The 19,169-nt window shown below is 41.5% G+C and overlaps 1 protein-coding gene across 1 annotated transcript in view; it reads right to left on the bottom strand.

Annotated features, from left to right (window-relative positions):
• Positions 1 to 4,925, bottom strand: part of mcama (melanoma cell adhesion molecule a) — a 51,723-nt gene extending 46,798 nt beyond the window's left edge. The window contains exon 1 of the mRNA XM_084373146.1: positions 4,740 to 4,925. Coding sequence (XP_084229272.1) covers positions 4,740 to 4,803 — 64 coding nt within the window. The 5' untranslated portion in view covers positions 4,804 to 4,925. The remainder of the gene's footprint in view (positions 1 to 4,739) is intronic.
• Positions 4,926 to 19,169: the final 14,244 nt, after the last annotated feature.

The following is a 19,169-nucleotide window of genomic DNA, read 5'->3' as shown; positions in this document are numbered from 1 at the left end:
TGATAGATTGACAGGTTTTAGATGGTGTTAACAACTGTGTACAACAACGTATTGTTGCGGTTTCATATCCAGCACTATTTACATTGAAATGAGATGGTTTTCTTCTTTATGCAGTCTGACCTTGTGGTCAAAAACAATTTGAATATCCCAATTATAAGAGTGGCTGTTTGAGTAATTTAATTTAATTTAATTTAATGTATCATTCTTAATTGTATTTGAGAATGTCAATAAATCTATATAAATCACAATAAATAATAATAAACTGAATTGCTTCCAATAACATTTAGGTTGAATATTAACCACACAGCCATAGCACACTGTAAGACTTCAAATATGACATTTAAAAAGAGTTATCTGTCGCAGAAGTAACAAAAGTTTTCCTTAACAATAAATAATTTACATTTAAGACACATATATAAACACTGTGTTAGCTGATAAACCATATTTTATCGCCATCGCAATATGAACATGTGCAATAAACAAATAAACGCAATCAAGAAAAGCAAATAATTTCATTTACACGTGATTAATTGGTATCAATTTGGGGGAGACTGTGAGGTTAGCTAGCATGATGGAGCTCGGAGCTTTCCCAAAACCAGGTCGTTCAGACGGAGCATTGGTGCCAGTCAGGAGGACAACACTGTGTCATCTGCGTACTTTTAACATGTCGTTCCTTTACTGCTGCAGGAGATGTTGTCGTGTAAACAGAGAAGACAATAGGGGATAAGACAGTCTGTGTTTAAAATCAACTCACTGGGTTTAAAACCATTTACAAGCACCTGTTGTGGCCTCGCCTGTGAAAAGCTCTTGATCCATTGAACCAGTTTCGGGTTCACCTGAAGCTCCACTTGGCAGCGTGGTCACGTGTTTATGTGACTCCTGCATCCAAAGTTTATTCTCTTAGTTGATTAATTTGATCATTATTTCCACTAATCAAATACTCGAATGTCAAAAAAACAGCAAAAGATGTCTCTAAAATTCAATCCAGAGTCCAAGCACACATCTTCAAATTGCTTGCTTTATTTCACTAGCCGTGCAAAGATTCTCAACTGATGATGTTATATGATGAAATAAATCAGAAAAACAGGAAATTCTCACATCTGAGAGGCTGAAACAAGAGGTGATTTGGTCTTATTAGTCCTCATTTTCTGTCTATCAATCATTAAATAACTTGACTAATCACCTTCAATACATTCTGCAGTAATTAACAATGTCATAGGACAACTTCCAGGCCAGGACAACTCAAAGTTAAAGCCCTCCGACTGTGTTTTACTTCTATGAAAAGGAAGACTTCCTGCACAGCCCTGACAAGATTACCCTAAAATGACTTTAGAAAGCTCTCCATCAAGGAAGAACTGAGTTGTTTCTTTGTAGCTTCACTGAACAAAGTGGTAAAAACATCCCTTCACTCAAAAGTCAGAAAGCTTACTTTGATTCATGAACGAGTTAGGTTTGAACCGCAGTGTTTCCTGCCATTTCAAATTTATCTGTATCCTTCTCGTATCGGATCGCGACTGATGTATCCAGATATTAACTGAATCATTCGTGTGAGTTATGTCAACTGTCATCCTATACATCTAATTAAAGAAGGGGAGCCTGTCTTCCATCTTCAGTTGCTTTTACACAACAAAAAGCCTGGCTTCCCTCAGAGCCTCCAAATTCACTGAAGGATAAAACCTTGTTTGGTTAAAAATAACACATAATAGCATGAAAGAAAGTAAGCATGGTTCTCGTCTCTACTTTCTCTTCTCTAAATGTCATCGTAAAAGCCCCGCCGCTGCTCTGATTTACTGCCCGGACCACTTGCTCATTCTTGTAACACAACATGACCATCATACTGATGAACACTGGTCTGTGAAATCAATAGAGGTCCCATCAACTGAGCTACATGTTTGGATTTCTTTTCTCATAGTCAGGATGGCTTTATTTCCATGCAGGAGAAATGCTTTTAGCCACAAATTGTATTTGAGTAAGTGCTCTTCAGGGCCCATTAGGGAGAAGGTCAGTTTTGACAGAAACTTGGTTTAGAGGCTCTTTAGAGGGACGGGGTCTCTATCGCTAACCAACGACCTAATCCAAAAACAGACAGCTTTACTCCCGTCTCCAGAGGAGGTAAGGGGAGATGAGGATTAAATAGAGGTAACCCAATTAAGACAAGGCTGATGGACTAAAAAAACAGGGATTTAAGGGAAAAAGAGGTTTAAGGTCAAGACGGAGTGAGTGTTGTCCTGTTGTGAGATGCAACATGGAGAAGGAGGAAGGTTTAAGTCTGTACAGTAAGGCTCGAGTTAGGTAATCCACCAGGGAACATGACGGCCGCCTTTTGGGAGGGGTGGGGCAACGAAAAGATTCACATTGGAAGCGCCATTCTCATCTTTTACTCTTCTTGATCAACTAGTTGAATTGAATCAAGAGTAGGGTTGGGTACTGAATCGGCGACTGAATTAAGTTACTACTACCAGGTATTTCGGTACCTGTGAACTGAAATTACATTTTTGGTTTTAAAGAGAGAGTAAAGTATTGGAAAAGGTACTTTTGGGTACCCCTACCGGCATCTGTGTCAGTTCAAATGTGAAATGTACACAACCCTAATCATGAGGTGTCTGGAGATTCCCAACCCTATACTTAAGTGTTGCAGCAGAGGGAGTACAAAGCTGTACAGTCAATTTATCTGCCTAATATCGGCCATACGGTGTATCAGTTGGACTCTTCTTCCGATTTTGGTCGATTAATTCCATCAAACTGTTGCAAGGAAGCTGAGACAAGGTCAGCACCGTCTGAAAGGCAGTTTTTTCTCACCCCTTATCAAACATTAACTGTGGGGCAGAAACTTACAATTATACGCATGAATTGTTGGCCACATAAAAAGGTCAGAAAAAAGAGAAATTTGCTCGTTACAAGTTCCTGTAGTCCAGGGTGAATTCCTCAAATGTTTTTGTTTGCCCAACCAAGAGTCAAGAACCCAAAGGTATTCAGTTTAATAGGATATAACAAAATAGCAATTATTCACAACTGCTTGTCTGGAGCCAATGAATGTTACCTCAACCATTTAAACTACTGTTTATATCAAAGTAATTGCAACTGACTCTGTTATTTGACTATTAGTTGGCTGTCAGTGTTACATGGTAGCCTGAACTTCTAATCTTACAGTCCTGCACCTGCTTTTTAGGGCTAATACTAAATATAGAGCTGATAAATGATGGTAAACGAACTGTATTTACTGTGTATCGCACTTAAAGTCTTAGCAACCACTTAAAGCACTTAACAGCACGGGTGAGCATTCACCCATTGACAGACGCTGGCGGCCACCTGCACATCAGGAGCGACAACCACTCATGAAAGAGCCACCGGGAGCAGAATCGGGTTCAGTTGGGGTATCTTGCCCGAGGACACGTCACAACATGTAGACTGTAGGAGCTGGGAACAGAACCACTGACCCGTCCATTTGGGGACGACCGCTCTACCTCCTGAGCCACAGCCACCACAGTTAGCACACTAACAGGAAATCAATCAAGATGTACAGTTTTTCTCTGTTTTAGGTCATTGAAAACAGAGAAACTTAACTGCTATCTTGCCAGAGGACACTGCATGACATGTAGACTGCAGGGACTGGGAATTGAACCACCGACCCCTCCGATTGGTCATCAACCGCTCATCCTTATGAACCACAGCCGGCCCAATTAGTTCACCAACAGCAGATCAATCATGATTTACAGTTTTTCTTCGTTTTAAAGTCATTGAAAACAGACAATCATAACTGCTGCCCAAGAAGACGTCACAGCATGTCTACTGCAGGAGCTGGGAATCAAACCACCGTCCCTCCCATTCCTGGATGACCGCTCTACCGCCTCAATTAGTTCACCAACAGGAAATCAATCGAGATTTACAGCTTTTCTCTGTTTTACATCACCGTAAAGTGAATACCTTTGGATTTTGGGCTCTAGATCTGACAAAACAAGACATTTGAGGATGTGACCTCGCACTCTGGGAAACTAAACTGGACATATTTCATAATTAACAAGTTAAAAAAAGGAATTTATCGTAGCTGCAGCCTCTTAAGATGAACTCTGGTAGTCATAATGATAAAGAAGAGAAAGGGACACACACACACACACATTGGTCATGCAGTATCCCACAGCTCTGCCCTGCCTCCTCCATCACACTGCTTTAACAGTCTGCTTTTAAAACAACATAACCTAAACTCACACACTAACCATGTCCTGCTCTGGGACTGCCTCTAACCACTGTGGTTCTTTAGATGTTCACCCTTAAAACCTTTTAATAACTTACCCAGACTGTGTCACACAACAGTTTATGACACAAGCCTGTAAAACGAAACACACAAAAAAAAAACACCCTTACACGCCATGTGTGTGTCCGTGCTTTTACGCGCTGCACTGCTGCGTGTTGGTGGGTTTAATTGCTCCGTTAATTACGCGGTAATTAATTACAGCTTTAAATAATTTAACGACGACGCCACCGAAAAAAAAAAGATGCTGAAAATGTGCGACCCATTCAACATGTGCTCATCACAGCGACCAAAAAACACACTTTTATTCGAGAAAAACTGTATTTAAGTGAACTAAGGAATAAAAAAAAAACCTTGCTCATGTCAGAGAGGTTTGGTTGGAGCATCCGACAGACGCACACACGTTGTGTTCTCGGTCTCCTCTTTCTCCTTAAACTTGGAAACAAAAAGGCACAAAAGAAGCGGATTAAACATTTTTAGTTTTACTCACCGCTCCAGTTGAGGAGACACGCGTAAAGAAAGAGCGGTAGAAATGCTCTGTGCAGGAAAGCCATGTCTTTCTGGGCTGCTTGTCGTATCCAGTCCAAAATAATGTGACTTGAAGTGGTGTGTCGACGAGAAGTTGTCCAGGAGGAGACTGAGGAGAGGAGAGGGGAGGAGAGGAGAGGGGAGGAGGAGAGGGGAGGGAGCTCAATTAACGTCTCAGGCTGGCGGGGTCCTCCTCCTCCTATTGTGGGGCTTTATGTGTGTGTGTGTGTGTGTGTGTGTGTGTGTGTGCGGTAGAAGCAGCTTATCAGTGTTTTCTGCTGCTACAAACTGCGTCTCCTCATTCACACGCAGGGTAGAAAAAAGTCCTCAAGGTCACAATAATAAGCCCACCTTATCACGCCTGCACACCTTTTAGCCTGAGTCACACGGCCTGTCGGCTGGATTTGAGCTTAACTGCAACACTTTATTTGCATTAAGTCTAATAAATGCATCCACACACACACAAAAAAAAATGCATGAGCTTGAAATTTAATTTGGAAGCACTGAAACTTGAGTTTATCTGCTTTGCGGTGTCGAGGAGCAATGTTAGAAGGAATGGATCGCTCCCTCTGCTGCCCCCGAGTTAAAAAAACAGCCGCAAAACTGCCTCTTGGGTACGTAAAGCTTGATAAAATGATGTCTATGGTGGCCCAATGTACAAGAAAAATGTGAGTAAGTGCCCTTCAAGTGAAGAAAATGTGATAACGTGCCCTTTCCAGTGCATCTCTGCTGGAGATTATACCACAAAGTGACCTCTAGGGTGACTTTCCAGCAGAGAAAACATGGTAAAGTATCCCGTAACGTGCCCTTCCAGTGCTGACAACATGATACAGTGCCCTCTGGGGTGCCCTTCTAGTGGAGAAAACGTTATAAAGTGTCCGCTAGGGCAACTTTCCAGCAGAGAAAACATGATAAAGTGGAGAAAACATGATGTTAAGGTACCTTTTTAGTGGAGAAATCGTAATAAACTGACCTCAAGGGGGACTTTCCAGCAGAGAAAACACGGTAAAGTGGAGAAAACATGGCAAAGTGTCCTCTAACGTGCCCTTCCAGTGCTGACAACATGTTACAGTGCCCTCTAGGGTGCCCTTCCAGCGGAGAAAATATGATGCAGTGCCTTCTAGGTTGACTCTCCAGTGGAGAAAACATGGTGTTATGCCCTCTAAGGTGCCTTTCCAGTGGAGAAAATGTGTGATACGTGTTGCAGTGGCTTCTGGGGTTCCCTTTCAGTGCAGAAAACATGATAAATTACCTGCTAAGCTGTCCTTTGTGAAGAAAATGTGACTTTTTTGCACCAGAGGTGACAATACTTGGACTAGATGGCGGAGCTCGAGAGGATATCCTCACACGCTATGGTAGCTACTTGTCAGTCACAATGCAGCCTCGCCCTAACACCCTGCTTTATTATCTATTTGACTCTAAATGGGACCATAATGTACAAAATGAACATCAAGAACACTAGTGATTGAGACTACAAGCTCATCAGGAAACTCTTTACCGAGTAGTATAGTCTTTTTCTCATAGGCTTCCATACAACTGGACTCCTCTTTGAAACCAGGGGAGTCGCCCCCTGCTGGCCGTTAAAAGGATGCAGGTTTAAGGCATTTCCGCATCGGCTTCACACAAATCAAGTCTTGCAATCTTCGCTTCATTGCAGCATAAATTAATAACAATTTTAATTATATTCTTGGAACGACATGAGGATCATCTACACACGTTCTGATGGCTTTTTGACTGACTTTATGAGCTCTGGATGGTTTGTCAGGCACCTGCTCGGGGAGCTACTGCAGCACTACATCACCAGTCAGCCTCTAATCTTCAACCGAGGGATTTTTGGTTGTTCCTCCCCCCGGCTTAAAACTAAAGGAGACTGTGCCTTTGAAGTTGTGGCCTCTGCTCTGTGGAGCTATCTCCCTTTGGACCTGAGATCTGTGGACATGGCAGGCAAGTAAAAAGCAGCTCAAGACTCACTGGTAAATAAACTTTACTTAAAGTTCACCATTCAAACATACCATAGCAACCAATTTTGATCATCTAGCAGTGATAAACACCTTCCAGCTGTTTCTAGCTCGCCCCCGCAATTTCTCCAGTAATTATGTGTTTTAACTAATATTCTCCTTTTTTAAAAGCTAACCAGGTCAATAGTTATATTAGCATATCTTTCAAGACAAGAATACTTTAGGACTAAAATAGATTGAAATAAACACCCATGATGCGCGCGATGCAGCTTTCAGGACAAGGATTAAGCAGAGGTTACTTACACTGGACTTCCTCCGGTAAAGTGAGCCGACTTCTGGTGTTTCCATCACCGACTCTACAATCACCTTGTCTGACAGCTGCAGCAGAAAAGCTTCCTGAAGTCGGTCACCCAGCTGTCCATCCCCCGTCATACACGAGCCCCACAGCTGTGTGGACACAGCACAGGTATTAGACATGGAGACGGAAACCTCGTGGTTACAGAACATTTTAACCTACGATAGGTTTACCAGAGAGAGCTATCAAACATGCTCATCTTTAACAAAAGATGAGCTGGATTTACCTTCAGATAAGCGTAATTTAATGTTAAGTTACACTGAAGACAGCAGCGATTGATGAGTTTAAAAACATTCCTATGTTGAATGTAATAGACTTGATGTGGATTTATACAGTATATCAGATCAGAGTCACTGGAAAATGCTCAGTGAAGAAGTTTTTTCGCCAGGTGTGGTCGTGTTGGAGTAGCGTAGGGATAAAGAAGCTCTCTCGGATTTATTTAAACCCGGTGGTTTCTCACGTTTGTGGCTTGTGACCCTGTAAAATGAAGCAATCTCTACTTGTGATCCCTAATCACAGGTAAACATGGCCTTAAAGGAACCGTTCATCCAGAAATAAGAATTAAATCATTAACTACTCAACTTCATGCCAACGAAAAAAGCCTGGTGAAGTTTCAGAGTGTACTTATCATTTCTGAAGCTTCACAGCATTCCCCTAAAGAGCTGAAGTAAATTTGGACTTGTTTTTAAAATGTTATGAAAAGAAAAACCAAAAACCAAAAATTGGTTCCATACAGCTCCTGTGGCGTATTCCACGTCTCCAGAAGCCCCAGAGAGTCCAAACTGGTTTGAGAAGACGTCTTTTTTAGCCTCAATCCACAGTTTCAGACGGGGTGTGCACTTACAAGAGGGTGTAAATGAGGTCAGGTACATTTTGGATCTCAGGGTCTCCAGAGCCTTGGATTAGATATCCCCAACTACTTCAGATGTTTAGGAGAATGCTGTGACTCTGTTTTGCTGTGAAGCTCCAGAAAATGAATGAATAATTTTTTAGTATCTGGGTGATTTGTTCCTTTATTCCTTTAAAACCTTGGCCTTCTCAAATGTTTTTCATTTGAAGGATTTTTTTTGCAGCCTGAAGTGCAGAAGGCTTCTGTTATTTCACAATGAAACGGCAAGTACTCAGAGAAAGGTTTAAAAACATCGTCGGTCCCTTATGAGAACTTCAGGGTGTTGAGAGCTTCGCAAAACCACCTGTATGAATCACACCTCAACGAGCCATTCTGGACTCAAGATCAACCTGAGCTTCATACTGAGCAGAGGACAGCAGCAGCTGCACACATGTGTAAAAGTGTATCTCGCACCTCGTATCAGGGAGTATTTGCTTTGGATTTGAGCCAACTTCTCTCTCAACTCTGAAGGAAACCATCTCTCACATGAAATCTATCTGCCCCTTTTCTCATGAGACCTGATTCTATCCAGGCTTCTTCTAAAACCGGGTTTTTCCAACTTTTCGCCCACACATTGTCTCCTTTGTTAATACCAGTAGCTCTCTATCCACTGGCTTTTTCCATGTCAGCCGGAAGTATTCTCTGCAGCTGGTAATATCTGATGAGCAAAACCTGGCACAGATTAAATTTTTTTATTTTAACAGTCTGTTGAGCAGATTTTGTTTAGTTCGTTTTAAAATAAACTTCATTATTTTAGGGAACTTTGGTCAAAAAAGGAACCACTTGGTAAAAGCTTGGGAACACTTTTGGTCAGCGGTCTCCTCCCTCTGCCGTACCGCTGCCGCACTAAAGCTGTCTTTACATCAACATCTCTCTGAAGGAGGATTTGCTGCTCCTAAATCTTGGCTCATTGCTCAGCTTCTGTTTTGTTTCTTTTGCTTCTCCCTGCACTCAGAGGCCTTCCCAGTTATTCCTCTGCTAACTCTGCTGTTGTCCCGGGTGTAGGGTGTGGACAGGCATGTGCAACATCCGTGACAGATGGCACGGTCAGCCACTTCTCTTCTTCTTCACCTGCCATTAGCGAGGAGCTTCAAGAGCGTAGCATGCCGGAGGTTCATGCTACACCCTCGAGATCACACCCCCGCTCTGTGCAGACGCCCTGACAAACCATGCGATCTCATACCTCAACTTTGACCGCACTTTTTCAGTCGGATAAAAAAACATTTTTCATGCTCTTTAGAATAATTTGGCAAGGACGGTAAATAGTGTTCATTCCATACTCGGTAATGGAAGTAAATACTCCTCACACAGGGTTTTGAAAACGCTACATGTAGCACTAAAGTTAGAAACATTATTGGAGTTAAAGTGTCCGGGGGTGCTGCGATATTGCAGTAAAAATCTATATTTGTCTCTTTAATTCTTGGCTCGCAGACATGAAGGGGCCACACAAATATCACCGGCCTCTGGAAACGAGCTCTGTTTTCTGCCAGAGTGGAAATAAAAGTCAGAAGCTCGTGTGAAAAAGTCTTTGAAGTGGGCAGCAATCCCAAACCCCATCTGAAATCCTTCTTTTCCCCCGTAATGGAGAGGAGGAGAGGAAGAAATAAAAGATGATTCCCCTCTGACAAATCCTACTGTATTTTTAATTCAGCTGTGCCTCTTTGTCAAAACCCCACACACCCCTCTTGCTTCTTCTTTCTCTTTATTCCAGCCATCTCTGGTGCTGTCATGGCTTGAAAGCAAAAAGGCGTCACAGTGAAGATTTAATGGTCAGACTGAATTAAAACACGCACATGTAATCAGACATGAGAGGAGACGGGTCAGTGGAGATGATGTTCACTTTCCTCACAGTTTACTTGAAGGAAAATTTCCCAAAACAAGATGAAATCTACATTTGAAGTTATTTAAATATATTTTTACTTTATATAACTCTCAGGGATGGTAGAGTGTGCCCTCCATGTACAGAGGCTGTATGACCTGTGGTCCTTTACTGCATGTCACCTCATTCCTTCATGCTTCAAGCTGTCCTATCCAATAAAGCCATGAAAAGGCCAAAAAAAGAAGAAGAAAGAAATGCAGAGATTCAGCTGTATTCACCTGTTAGGGGGGATTTTCCAAAATGCAGTTACAGTATATAAAGTGCAGTAATTGTAAGTTAAAAGTGTAGAAGTCAATCAATCAAAGGCGCAGGAGAAGAAGCGGCTGTGGTTCAAGTATTTGAGATCATCAGGACGGTGTTTCCATCAGTGCACAGCATCGTATGTAGATTCATTATGACTCCATTTGTTCTTCCAGCCGACTGCCTCCTTAAAATCTGCGGGCCCCTTAATTCTTCAATAAGATCATCAAAAAAAAAGTTTGGCCCAAGAATGTTGAATGATTTATGAAGCAGCTGAAGCGTTTTAATTTTTAAAAGGCAACTGGTTCTCGTAAGATCTCTGGCAGCAGCTTTCTGAATGAGCAGAAGTTGTCTGACAGTCTTTTTGTTGTACATCAGAACAATATTACCACCGTGTTGGAGACGAAGGCTCGAATGAGTTTCTCCAAATCCTCCTTGAACACGAGCGCTCTCATTCTTGCTATTTGTTCGAGATGATAAAATGTAGTTGCATGAGACACAAACAAGATGAGCGTCGGCCTCATGTCACTGTGATGTAATGTGACTCTCCTGACCACATGTCATGTACATGTACGAGCCACGGTCCGCTAATCAGCTTTGAAGTCCATTACATTCTTGTTATAACTGCATCATCTCATCACTGAAAGAAAAGCAAATGGTGCTTATATTCATTTTGCTTCCAGCTCGTACACACAAGGTAAGAACTGAATCACGTCATTAGGAATCTTTTAAAACAAGAAGAACTTGAAAGACTTTTATTATTCAATTATTATTTAGATTAAAATCAAACTGTCATTGACACTAATCACAGTAAAAGTATTTCCATTCAGTGATTACCTCACTGTAAAGTCGTTTTCATTGTTGTTTTTATGTTTCATTGTGTCCTGGAACCTCAATGAATTTGCCACCAACCTCAGAGCTGACAGCGATCGTTCATCAAAAAAATCCATCTACAAAGCAAGACGAGCTCGTTTCCGGCATTTCCTGACAGCAGATCAGTTAAAAAGTCCTGCAGGGAGTAATGGAGCAAGACGGCACAGTGAGCTGCTCACTGATGAGCTGCAGGCGACGCACACCTCTACACTTCAAACTCCCCAGCGAGGAAATCAACTCCTTTTTACTGCCGGTGAATGATAGAAAAAGGCCAGATACTGACACATTTTATTAAGATACTTTGAGTTTGTTTGGCTGACTAGTTGCGATTTCTGACAAAGCAGCTGCTCAAGGAGTGTTTGTATTATTGTAACTTTAAATATTGCATACCAAGATAACAAGTTTAGTATTTAATCACTGAAATGCTTTAAGAAAAGGCCTCAGTGTACTTTTTTCATATTTCCAGTTTTACTAATATATTGGTAAGACATGAAAGATTCTGTAGTATACTTTTTTTATTTGCAAAATTGTACTTCTGTGAGTGTATTTTAACACTAGTGTGCTATTTTTGTGCTAAAGTACCCAAAGATACGGATAAAATATGCTTTTAAAGTGTACTTACCTTAACTTAAGTGTATTTACTATAACTTATAACTGTCAGATGTTTTCAGATAGAGAAATTTAAAATGTTTGTGTTAATGTTTATGCTGTTTTATTTTTTGTGAGGTTAAATTGCAATTATTCAGTTATTTTGGTCTTAATATGAGCACGGCAGGAGTGACAGTTGAAGTGCAGGGAGTCTGTAAAACTTGAGAATTTGTGATCCAGGTACCATTTTTGCATCTTAACCATAAAACAGTACAATATGTATTTGCCTTTGGCTCGTGGCTCACCATTAAGTTTTCTAGTGTTTGGCCGTGCGAGGGTAAAAGTAGGGACACCCCTGGTTTAACAGATCGAGCTGTAAAACCAGTGGATCCTGCATTTGCCATTACACGGTTTGGTAGTGTGTATTTATTACACTCTTCCTGCCTGACCATTATGTGTAGAATTGAGTGCGTCTTTAACATTATTACCATCATTTCATATCTTGAAACAATGCCGAGGTCAAAATGGCTTTTGTTCTCTCTCTTACGACCACTGCTGCGGTGTAAATCAGAGTAACATCTAGCCAGCCTCTCTGTGCGCTCTTCAGAGCAGTGCAGCATGTTGGATGAATACTACACAGTTTGATTTTAGTGTCTTTGAACAGTTCAAAGTAGAAATGAAATCAAAGTTGTGCTCTTGTGAAGGCCGACATAGTGGTAATCATCCACTGGCATAAAGGAATCTTTGAAGTAGTCAGGATATTGGGCCCAAGTTCTTCATCATCACCATCATCATCCCTGTCTCTGCAGCCCGGAGTGAGCCCACACACTGGCTGCTCTGCTCACACAGATTGGGGGCAGAGTGTTTCACCACAGGGGTGCCAGACGAAGTCAAGGACCGATGGTTTGAACAGACTCTGTCAGAGGAAGAAGGGGTGGGAATGCAAGAAAGGACGCCATTCACCGAGAAGTGCCGGGGGGCTTCAAGGGCACGCTCCCCAATTTAAGAAAGGGATTTTAATAACTTGTTTACTCTGACCAAGGAAAAAGGGATTCGTGTCTGTAACGTCTTTAAGAAAATTGCAGCAATCACACTAACAAGCCCGCTAATGGGAACAGGAGGATCGCTCTGCCAGAAACGACATCACTGCACAGATTCTTGTGTGTTTCTGTAATTATTTTTATGGCATAAGCGGGAATTCTGCCTGAAAATAGCAGTGGACATAAAAACGATGCATTGTTCCAGACTGAGGTCGGAGCTCCTTGACTTTCAGACTGCTGCCAGTTTGTCCCAGTGGCCAACTGTAGTACTGCAACTAAAACAATCCCCGCCCCAAAAGTTAACCGGATGCACCCAACCCAATTGCCAGAATCAGGGTTGGGAGGGTTACTATATGAATTTGATCTGATACAGTTACTGATTACTATGCTAAGGTTGCCACAAACAAGGCTGGAAATTGTCCTGAGGTCTCCTTAAAGATATCCAGTCGTGTCAAACTTACAAATGTTGAAACGCTGTGGTCTCTCAATTGTTTTCACACTTTATAATGTTGAAACACAGTCTTGAACAGTGGTCACTGGCTTGGCAGCCTTCTCTCCTGTAACTCCACCACCAGATATAACAATCAAGTGACAAACATGTAATGAATGGTGTATGAGACCTTTCATGACACGTACAAATGGTAATTTGCAGAAATGTTAACTGCTAAGATTTTAGAGCAGAACCATCTGGAAAGGCGTTGTTAGAAACTGTTTGGAAAAGGGAAGGCTCATTTAAAAAGTACTTGGCAGCTGTTTGGATAAAACATATGTCGATTAATGTCTATCATGGGCTAATTTCAACCAGTCAGATCAACAGTAGGAGACTCGTGCCAGCGGAGCCCGTCCGTAAATCAAATTCTTACCAAAGCCAGTCCTGAGAAGAGAGAAACATCTTTTTTACCAAGAAAAAACTTCAGTGACGCTTCTATCAAGATATACTCACCAGCTCTGAGAAAAACTGATGCTATCTTGTAATCTACACTAACTTCTTGAGGAGCCACCATTGTTTTCAAACTAACAGGCGCTTCTCTTGCTTGTTGTCACACTTAAACCCCGTCTGTAAGTACACTGACTGGTCCGTACCAAGCTGGATTAGTGAGATCCCATGATCATGTGATCTTGTGAATCGAGCTGCCTCTCCAGGTAAACCAGAAGAATATTATTAGAGACTATCATTACAAAAGAGATGTCCTCCATGCCCTGCAGGAGTACAAGGACATTTTACAAAGCAGTTACTGGGCCAGTTTTACATTCATACACTTGACACAAACTGCAGTCCAAAGAGTGTAAAAGTGTTCCTGCTGCATCCTTATCGCTCTGACGGCAGCATGAAGAGGGCAAATGAGACGTTTTGATTAAACTCAGCTCCTAAATATTTTTGCTGAGGCCACATTTCCAAATTGTGCAAGCAAAGCTCATCTCGCATTAACACATTGAATCACCCTGGAGGACTTTAAAAGTTTGGCCCGAGACAGTAGAAGAGAACAGCGATAAAAATCTGCCAGTCTCGTCCTTTAATTATACAGCATATTGCCATGTTGTTTATGTTTACTGCAGCGGTGGTTGTAGCTGAGAGAAAAGACTCACTCAAGATGTGATGGTTCATCGTTGTTCTGACTTAACCCTCATGTGTTGAAGGCTGCTGGTTTCACTTGTGACTAGATTACATCTGCTTCTTCTTGTCAGGTCACGTTAATTCTATTTTCCATTTGGAGAACGTATTTCTAAAGTAATTTTATTTTCACTGCTGGAAAATTGATGTGGCACAAGAGGGAAATGTATTTTAACCCCACTGAAGCTGTACATTATTTTGCAGTGACTGCATACCATGAGTTAGACTTCAAAAAGGCTGTGATGGTATTTGTATTTCTTTGCATATTCGCTGTTTATTTGTACTGCATTATATATGTGTGTACATAAGAGCTGAAGCAATGACAACAGCAACAATCAGTGTCAAAGGAGTAAAGGCAATCATTTGGCAACATTTCTTGGCATTCAATCAAATCAGTTTGAAGTAAATGATTAACTTGTAACAAACCATCATAAAAGACATTCACCCCAAAATATTTGCCAGGCTCCATATTTGTTTTATTTTGTTTCAGGTTTGCATCCTCTTCATAGTTTCTCTTGATAGAGCGTTTGTGCTTCATTTGCTCCATTATCATCACACTTAATTTCTTAAATCCAGTGTTTCATATTCACACATGAGTCTCTCCCAGCATGAACGGGTTAAATGCCACCAAGTCTTGGTACTCAGCCAGGGGTTAATTTATTGGTAAGAATACTTATAAATAAATTAATCTTCATGATAATAGTGGGACATGTCTTTGTTGCATCAACACTCTAACCGCTTAACCATAAGTTAAGCTCGTCAGATCTGTTACAGTGAACCTGCAGGACAACAAAACAATGATGATGGATCATTAACTCCATTGTGTTGTGGAAGAGTAATAGACTTTTTGTAGGATCCACACCCAATTCTACTTACTAATAGACACCAGCCACCTTAATATGCCTTTTTTTCCATCAAGATCTATGCATTATTCCCTAAAAATTACAAAAATGTAGTGCTCCGTCTCGCAATGTTAAAGAAAGAGAGAAAAAACTCCTGGATCCATCTCTTTATCCGAATCCAAGTTTTGTGGAAATCAGTTAAGTATCTTTTGTTACAAAACAACTGACCAACACATACACGGACATGAGCGAAAAATAACCTCTTTGGTGGAGATACTAAAATGAGCATAGGCAAAGGATTTACTGAAACTATATTTGGGCTTTACTCATCGGTTTTTCACTTCAGCTAACATATTAGAGTCCTTTTACAGCACCCACCCACAGTGAATAAACAGAATAAATAATAAACTGAGCGTACAGTCAGAATCTATCACGGAGAGTACAAAAAAGAAAAACCATGCGCCTTCACCTCCCGTCAGCAGTTGTGAAATTTTCTGTCCTGGAGGCTTACTGGAACAAGAATCATTAGATATACTACCCAGAATTTCTGATTAGATTATAGCTGGAGCGATGTGTGTTGCTGAGGTGTGTGTATGTGCACATTAGTGTGTGTTTTTGTAAGGCAGAGGGCATAAATGGGTTATGGGACCTCTGGATGTTTTGGGGGAGGGTTAACTGATTGTACCTCCTGCGATTGCTCAGATCCTGTGACAGGGTTTTTTGCCCTGAAGGGGACTGTCACGTTACCATTGACCCCATGGAAAGATTGTTACCATGGCCACAAGACGCCTTAATGAACTAATGAATCACTCTGGCACACCTCAGCTCAGACACATCAGTGTCTCGTTGAGGGCACAGAGGGAGGGAGGGACGGGGCGGAGCCAGGCCTCCATATAGACACAATACTGAAGCAGTCCGAGGGACCCAGGTGGCCAATTGTTCCCAAATGTAGCGAATCAAAATTTGGTCGGTGCAGCTCTTAATCACCAGCAGACAGCGAGCTTCACATTCGTTCTTCTCTGATTACATTAACAAGACGTCTAAGACTGCGCCATCTATTTCATACTCACATAATGGAGAGACTGTAACCACTTTTGTGTGTACTGTGCTGCAGCATGTTGGAGATCTTCTTTAGCCTGTATCTCATCTATAATATAAATTATTCAGTCCTGCATTAATATTTACACTCCATGTTTGAGGAATAGCTCAACATTTTGGAAAATAAATATATTTGCTCTCTTATCAAGAGAGAGATGAGATAATGGTAGGCTATCACTCTCTTCTCTGGAGTCAGGATGTGGTTAGCCTAGTTTAGCATAAAGTACTGGAAGCAGAGGGAAAAAACCAGCAAGATTTTGTTCAAAATGCTGTAACACATTTGTTTGATCTGTGCGCAAACATGCATGTAAAAATGATGATTTGTGATGTGTGCAATTATTTTCTTGGCGATCATCAGCCAGGTGCAGTGACTGTGAGTCCTGGAGTTTGTCACTATGGTGAGGTTGCTAGGTTTGATGCCATCATGCCTCTAGGCATAAACCGAAACCATAGAAGGCAAAAACATGGACATGGACAGTTTTTGTGACGACTCCATGACTTTGACCATAGGTTTCTGAAGAGACATCACAAAGCTCAGTGTAGTGGCTCCAGCTGCCTCTGCCTAACTCCCGACTAATACAAAAATGTGCACAGATACAGTCCCCATACAGTTATTAGCAGGGAAGTAAACTATAGAAACCCAAACAGTTTTTTGGATGGTTACATTTGTCTATTTCTGCTGTAACGTTGGCCATTTTTATATGGAGGTCTATGAGGATTGACTCACTTTAAAAGCCTGAAGTGGCCATTTGAGGAACTGCTGAAGTTGAACGAAAATGCACGAGACGGCAGGCAGAAGTATTAATGGATGAAGTTCATTCAGGATCAACAGCAGGAATAGGAAAACATAGCAGGAACAGGGAAACACAACAGATGACCCAACCAAGACTGAACAACAGACACGACTTAAATACAAAATAAACTAATGAGGGGATGAGGTGCAGGTGGAGTGAGGCGGAGAAACACAGGTAAGGGTAATGAGTGGAAAACACTAGAAACAGGGAAGGGCTAATGAAAACAGATGCAGGACAGGTGTGGATGGAAAAGCAGGCTGGTGGGGAGCATAAGAACACAGCAGGGAAATCACTAACACCCAGCAAACACTTAAAACACAAATAAAATGCCATTTGACGTACAAGAGGAGGTTCATACGACCAAGTTAGCATTAAAGCTCGCAAGCTTCTCCACTTATTGCCTTTATTATAGTACAACTGGCCTAGACTTGGTGTGTCCACTAGCCTCGCCTACCCAATTAACATACTGAGATCCAATCGCAATGCAGGCAGACTTGAGATAACAAGCAATCTAAATTAATACAAAGTGAAAATCCAAAGGCCGGTGAAATATGTCATTTTCCAGATAAGATAAATACCAATTAATACCCAGATGGAAATGGTGGTTCCTAAAGTGTAACCTCAAGAGAGCGCTGGCTCCATCGTACAGTCTATAGCAGGAGGAAATATACAAAATTATGAGCCAAAAGAGACAAAAAATTGCTCAGGTTACAGATTTGGAAGTTGATTTACAGTGAGATCATAATTCAACATCATTTAATGCAGGTTTAACATTTGAAAAACATGTAAACCCCAGAGGACTTTTTCTCAGATTCATAAATGTGAAGGGTGTGTCGCACCATCAGCCAACTCCTCCTCTAACACATATAGCTCAAACCCTTTTATGAACGTTCCTCTCCAACAATAAACAGGGCAGCTTTAATGATGCAGCTCTTGACGGTTTACATGTGTTCAGTAATCCTTGTGAAATTTAATTCAAAAGAAGACGAAGAAAAAAAAAAAAAAAACAGGGATTGAATTGAAGAGCTGGAGCCTTCAGGCAGCTCTGATAAGGCAGCTTTAACCTCCCCCTCCTCTGCCACATTAACACAGCAGCCCTTTCAGCTGTTTACAGCTCCGCAGACGAGAAATAAGAGCCTAACTGCACTTTTCTGAGAGGTTCTCACGAGCTGAAAAACCTGCACTTAAAATTAGAATTTACAAAATGTAAGCAACGTCTTCAACGGGCCTGGTGACAGACCTTTTAACTCCTCACATACTAATGCGAGATACTGTTTCTTGTTTATGCATTTGAAGGTATGTTACAGAGGGTCAAGATTTGGCCCCTTGAAACTGGCCCCCTGCCACTTGACTGACAACTCCAAGTGCAGGCGCTAACACTATTAACCTTAACGCATTCAATCATCCAATCACATAAAAAAGTCGAGCGTGTAGTTGCTCCCAAAGGTGTTAACTGTTCGCTGTGTTCACGGCTGCAGCGTTTTAAAAATCAAGGGGTCGGCCTCAGGGTACAAGGTTTCCTCTTTGAGTGCTGATCAAAACTGTGTGTTTATAGCTTTTTATCCTCATCGATCATCTGACAGATAATAGTGGGCTTGATTTGTTTTTCTCAGTAAGTCAGCCACTTTATTCTGTATATTCTTCGCTGAAAGAAGTTGTTACGCTTGACATTTATTACAACTGAACCCCCTTTGTTTCAGCTCGGTTTATTGTTATGCTGCTGAGCTATTGGTCCAGTGGTGCAGCACTGTTTTGTGACCCCGCCTGTGCACCGCAGACAGCCGTGACACAGCAGTGGCCCCGATGGTTGCATTGTCCACTGTGGTTTTATAGTGTGTTGCAGCTGCCAGCTTTATGTTTGTACGGTTTTGTTGGATTTAGTGTCTGTTGGTGTTTTAGTTATGGGGGACATTTGGTGCTGTAGCTGTAGCTGTAGCTATAATTTTGTAATTTAACAGACTTTTAGTTTAGTCAGACTAGTTTTTTGCTTATGTTTTTTAATTTGCTGCTGAATGTGTCATCGTTAGCAGTTAGCCTTAAAAGATAACGACAGGTGAACCCAGGAAACCCTGTGAATTACATCCTTGTTGAACAAATCTGCATCCCATCATTTACATCCAGTACCAACATTCAGTGCAATGCAGGAAGTTTCCTTTGGGTAGCGAGGCTGAAAATAATGGTGTGGAGGTCGTCTAACTTTCACACAGGAGAGACCAGAGTTTGC

This window comes from Pagrus pagrus (assembly GCF_965226575.1).
Source record: "Pagrus pagrus genome assembly, chromosome: 14".
In the NCBI taxonomy this organism is placed as follows: domain Eukaryota; kingdom Metazoa; phylum Chordata; class Actinopteri; order Spariformes; family Sparidae; genus Pagrus; species Pagrus pagrus.
Note: the sequence above shows the minus strand (reverse complement) of the source record. Positions and strands in the feature narration are given on the sequence as shown.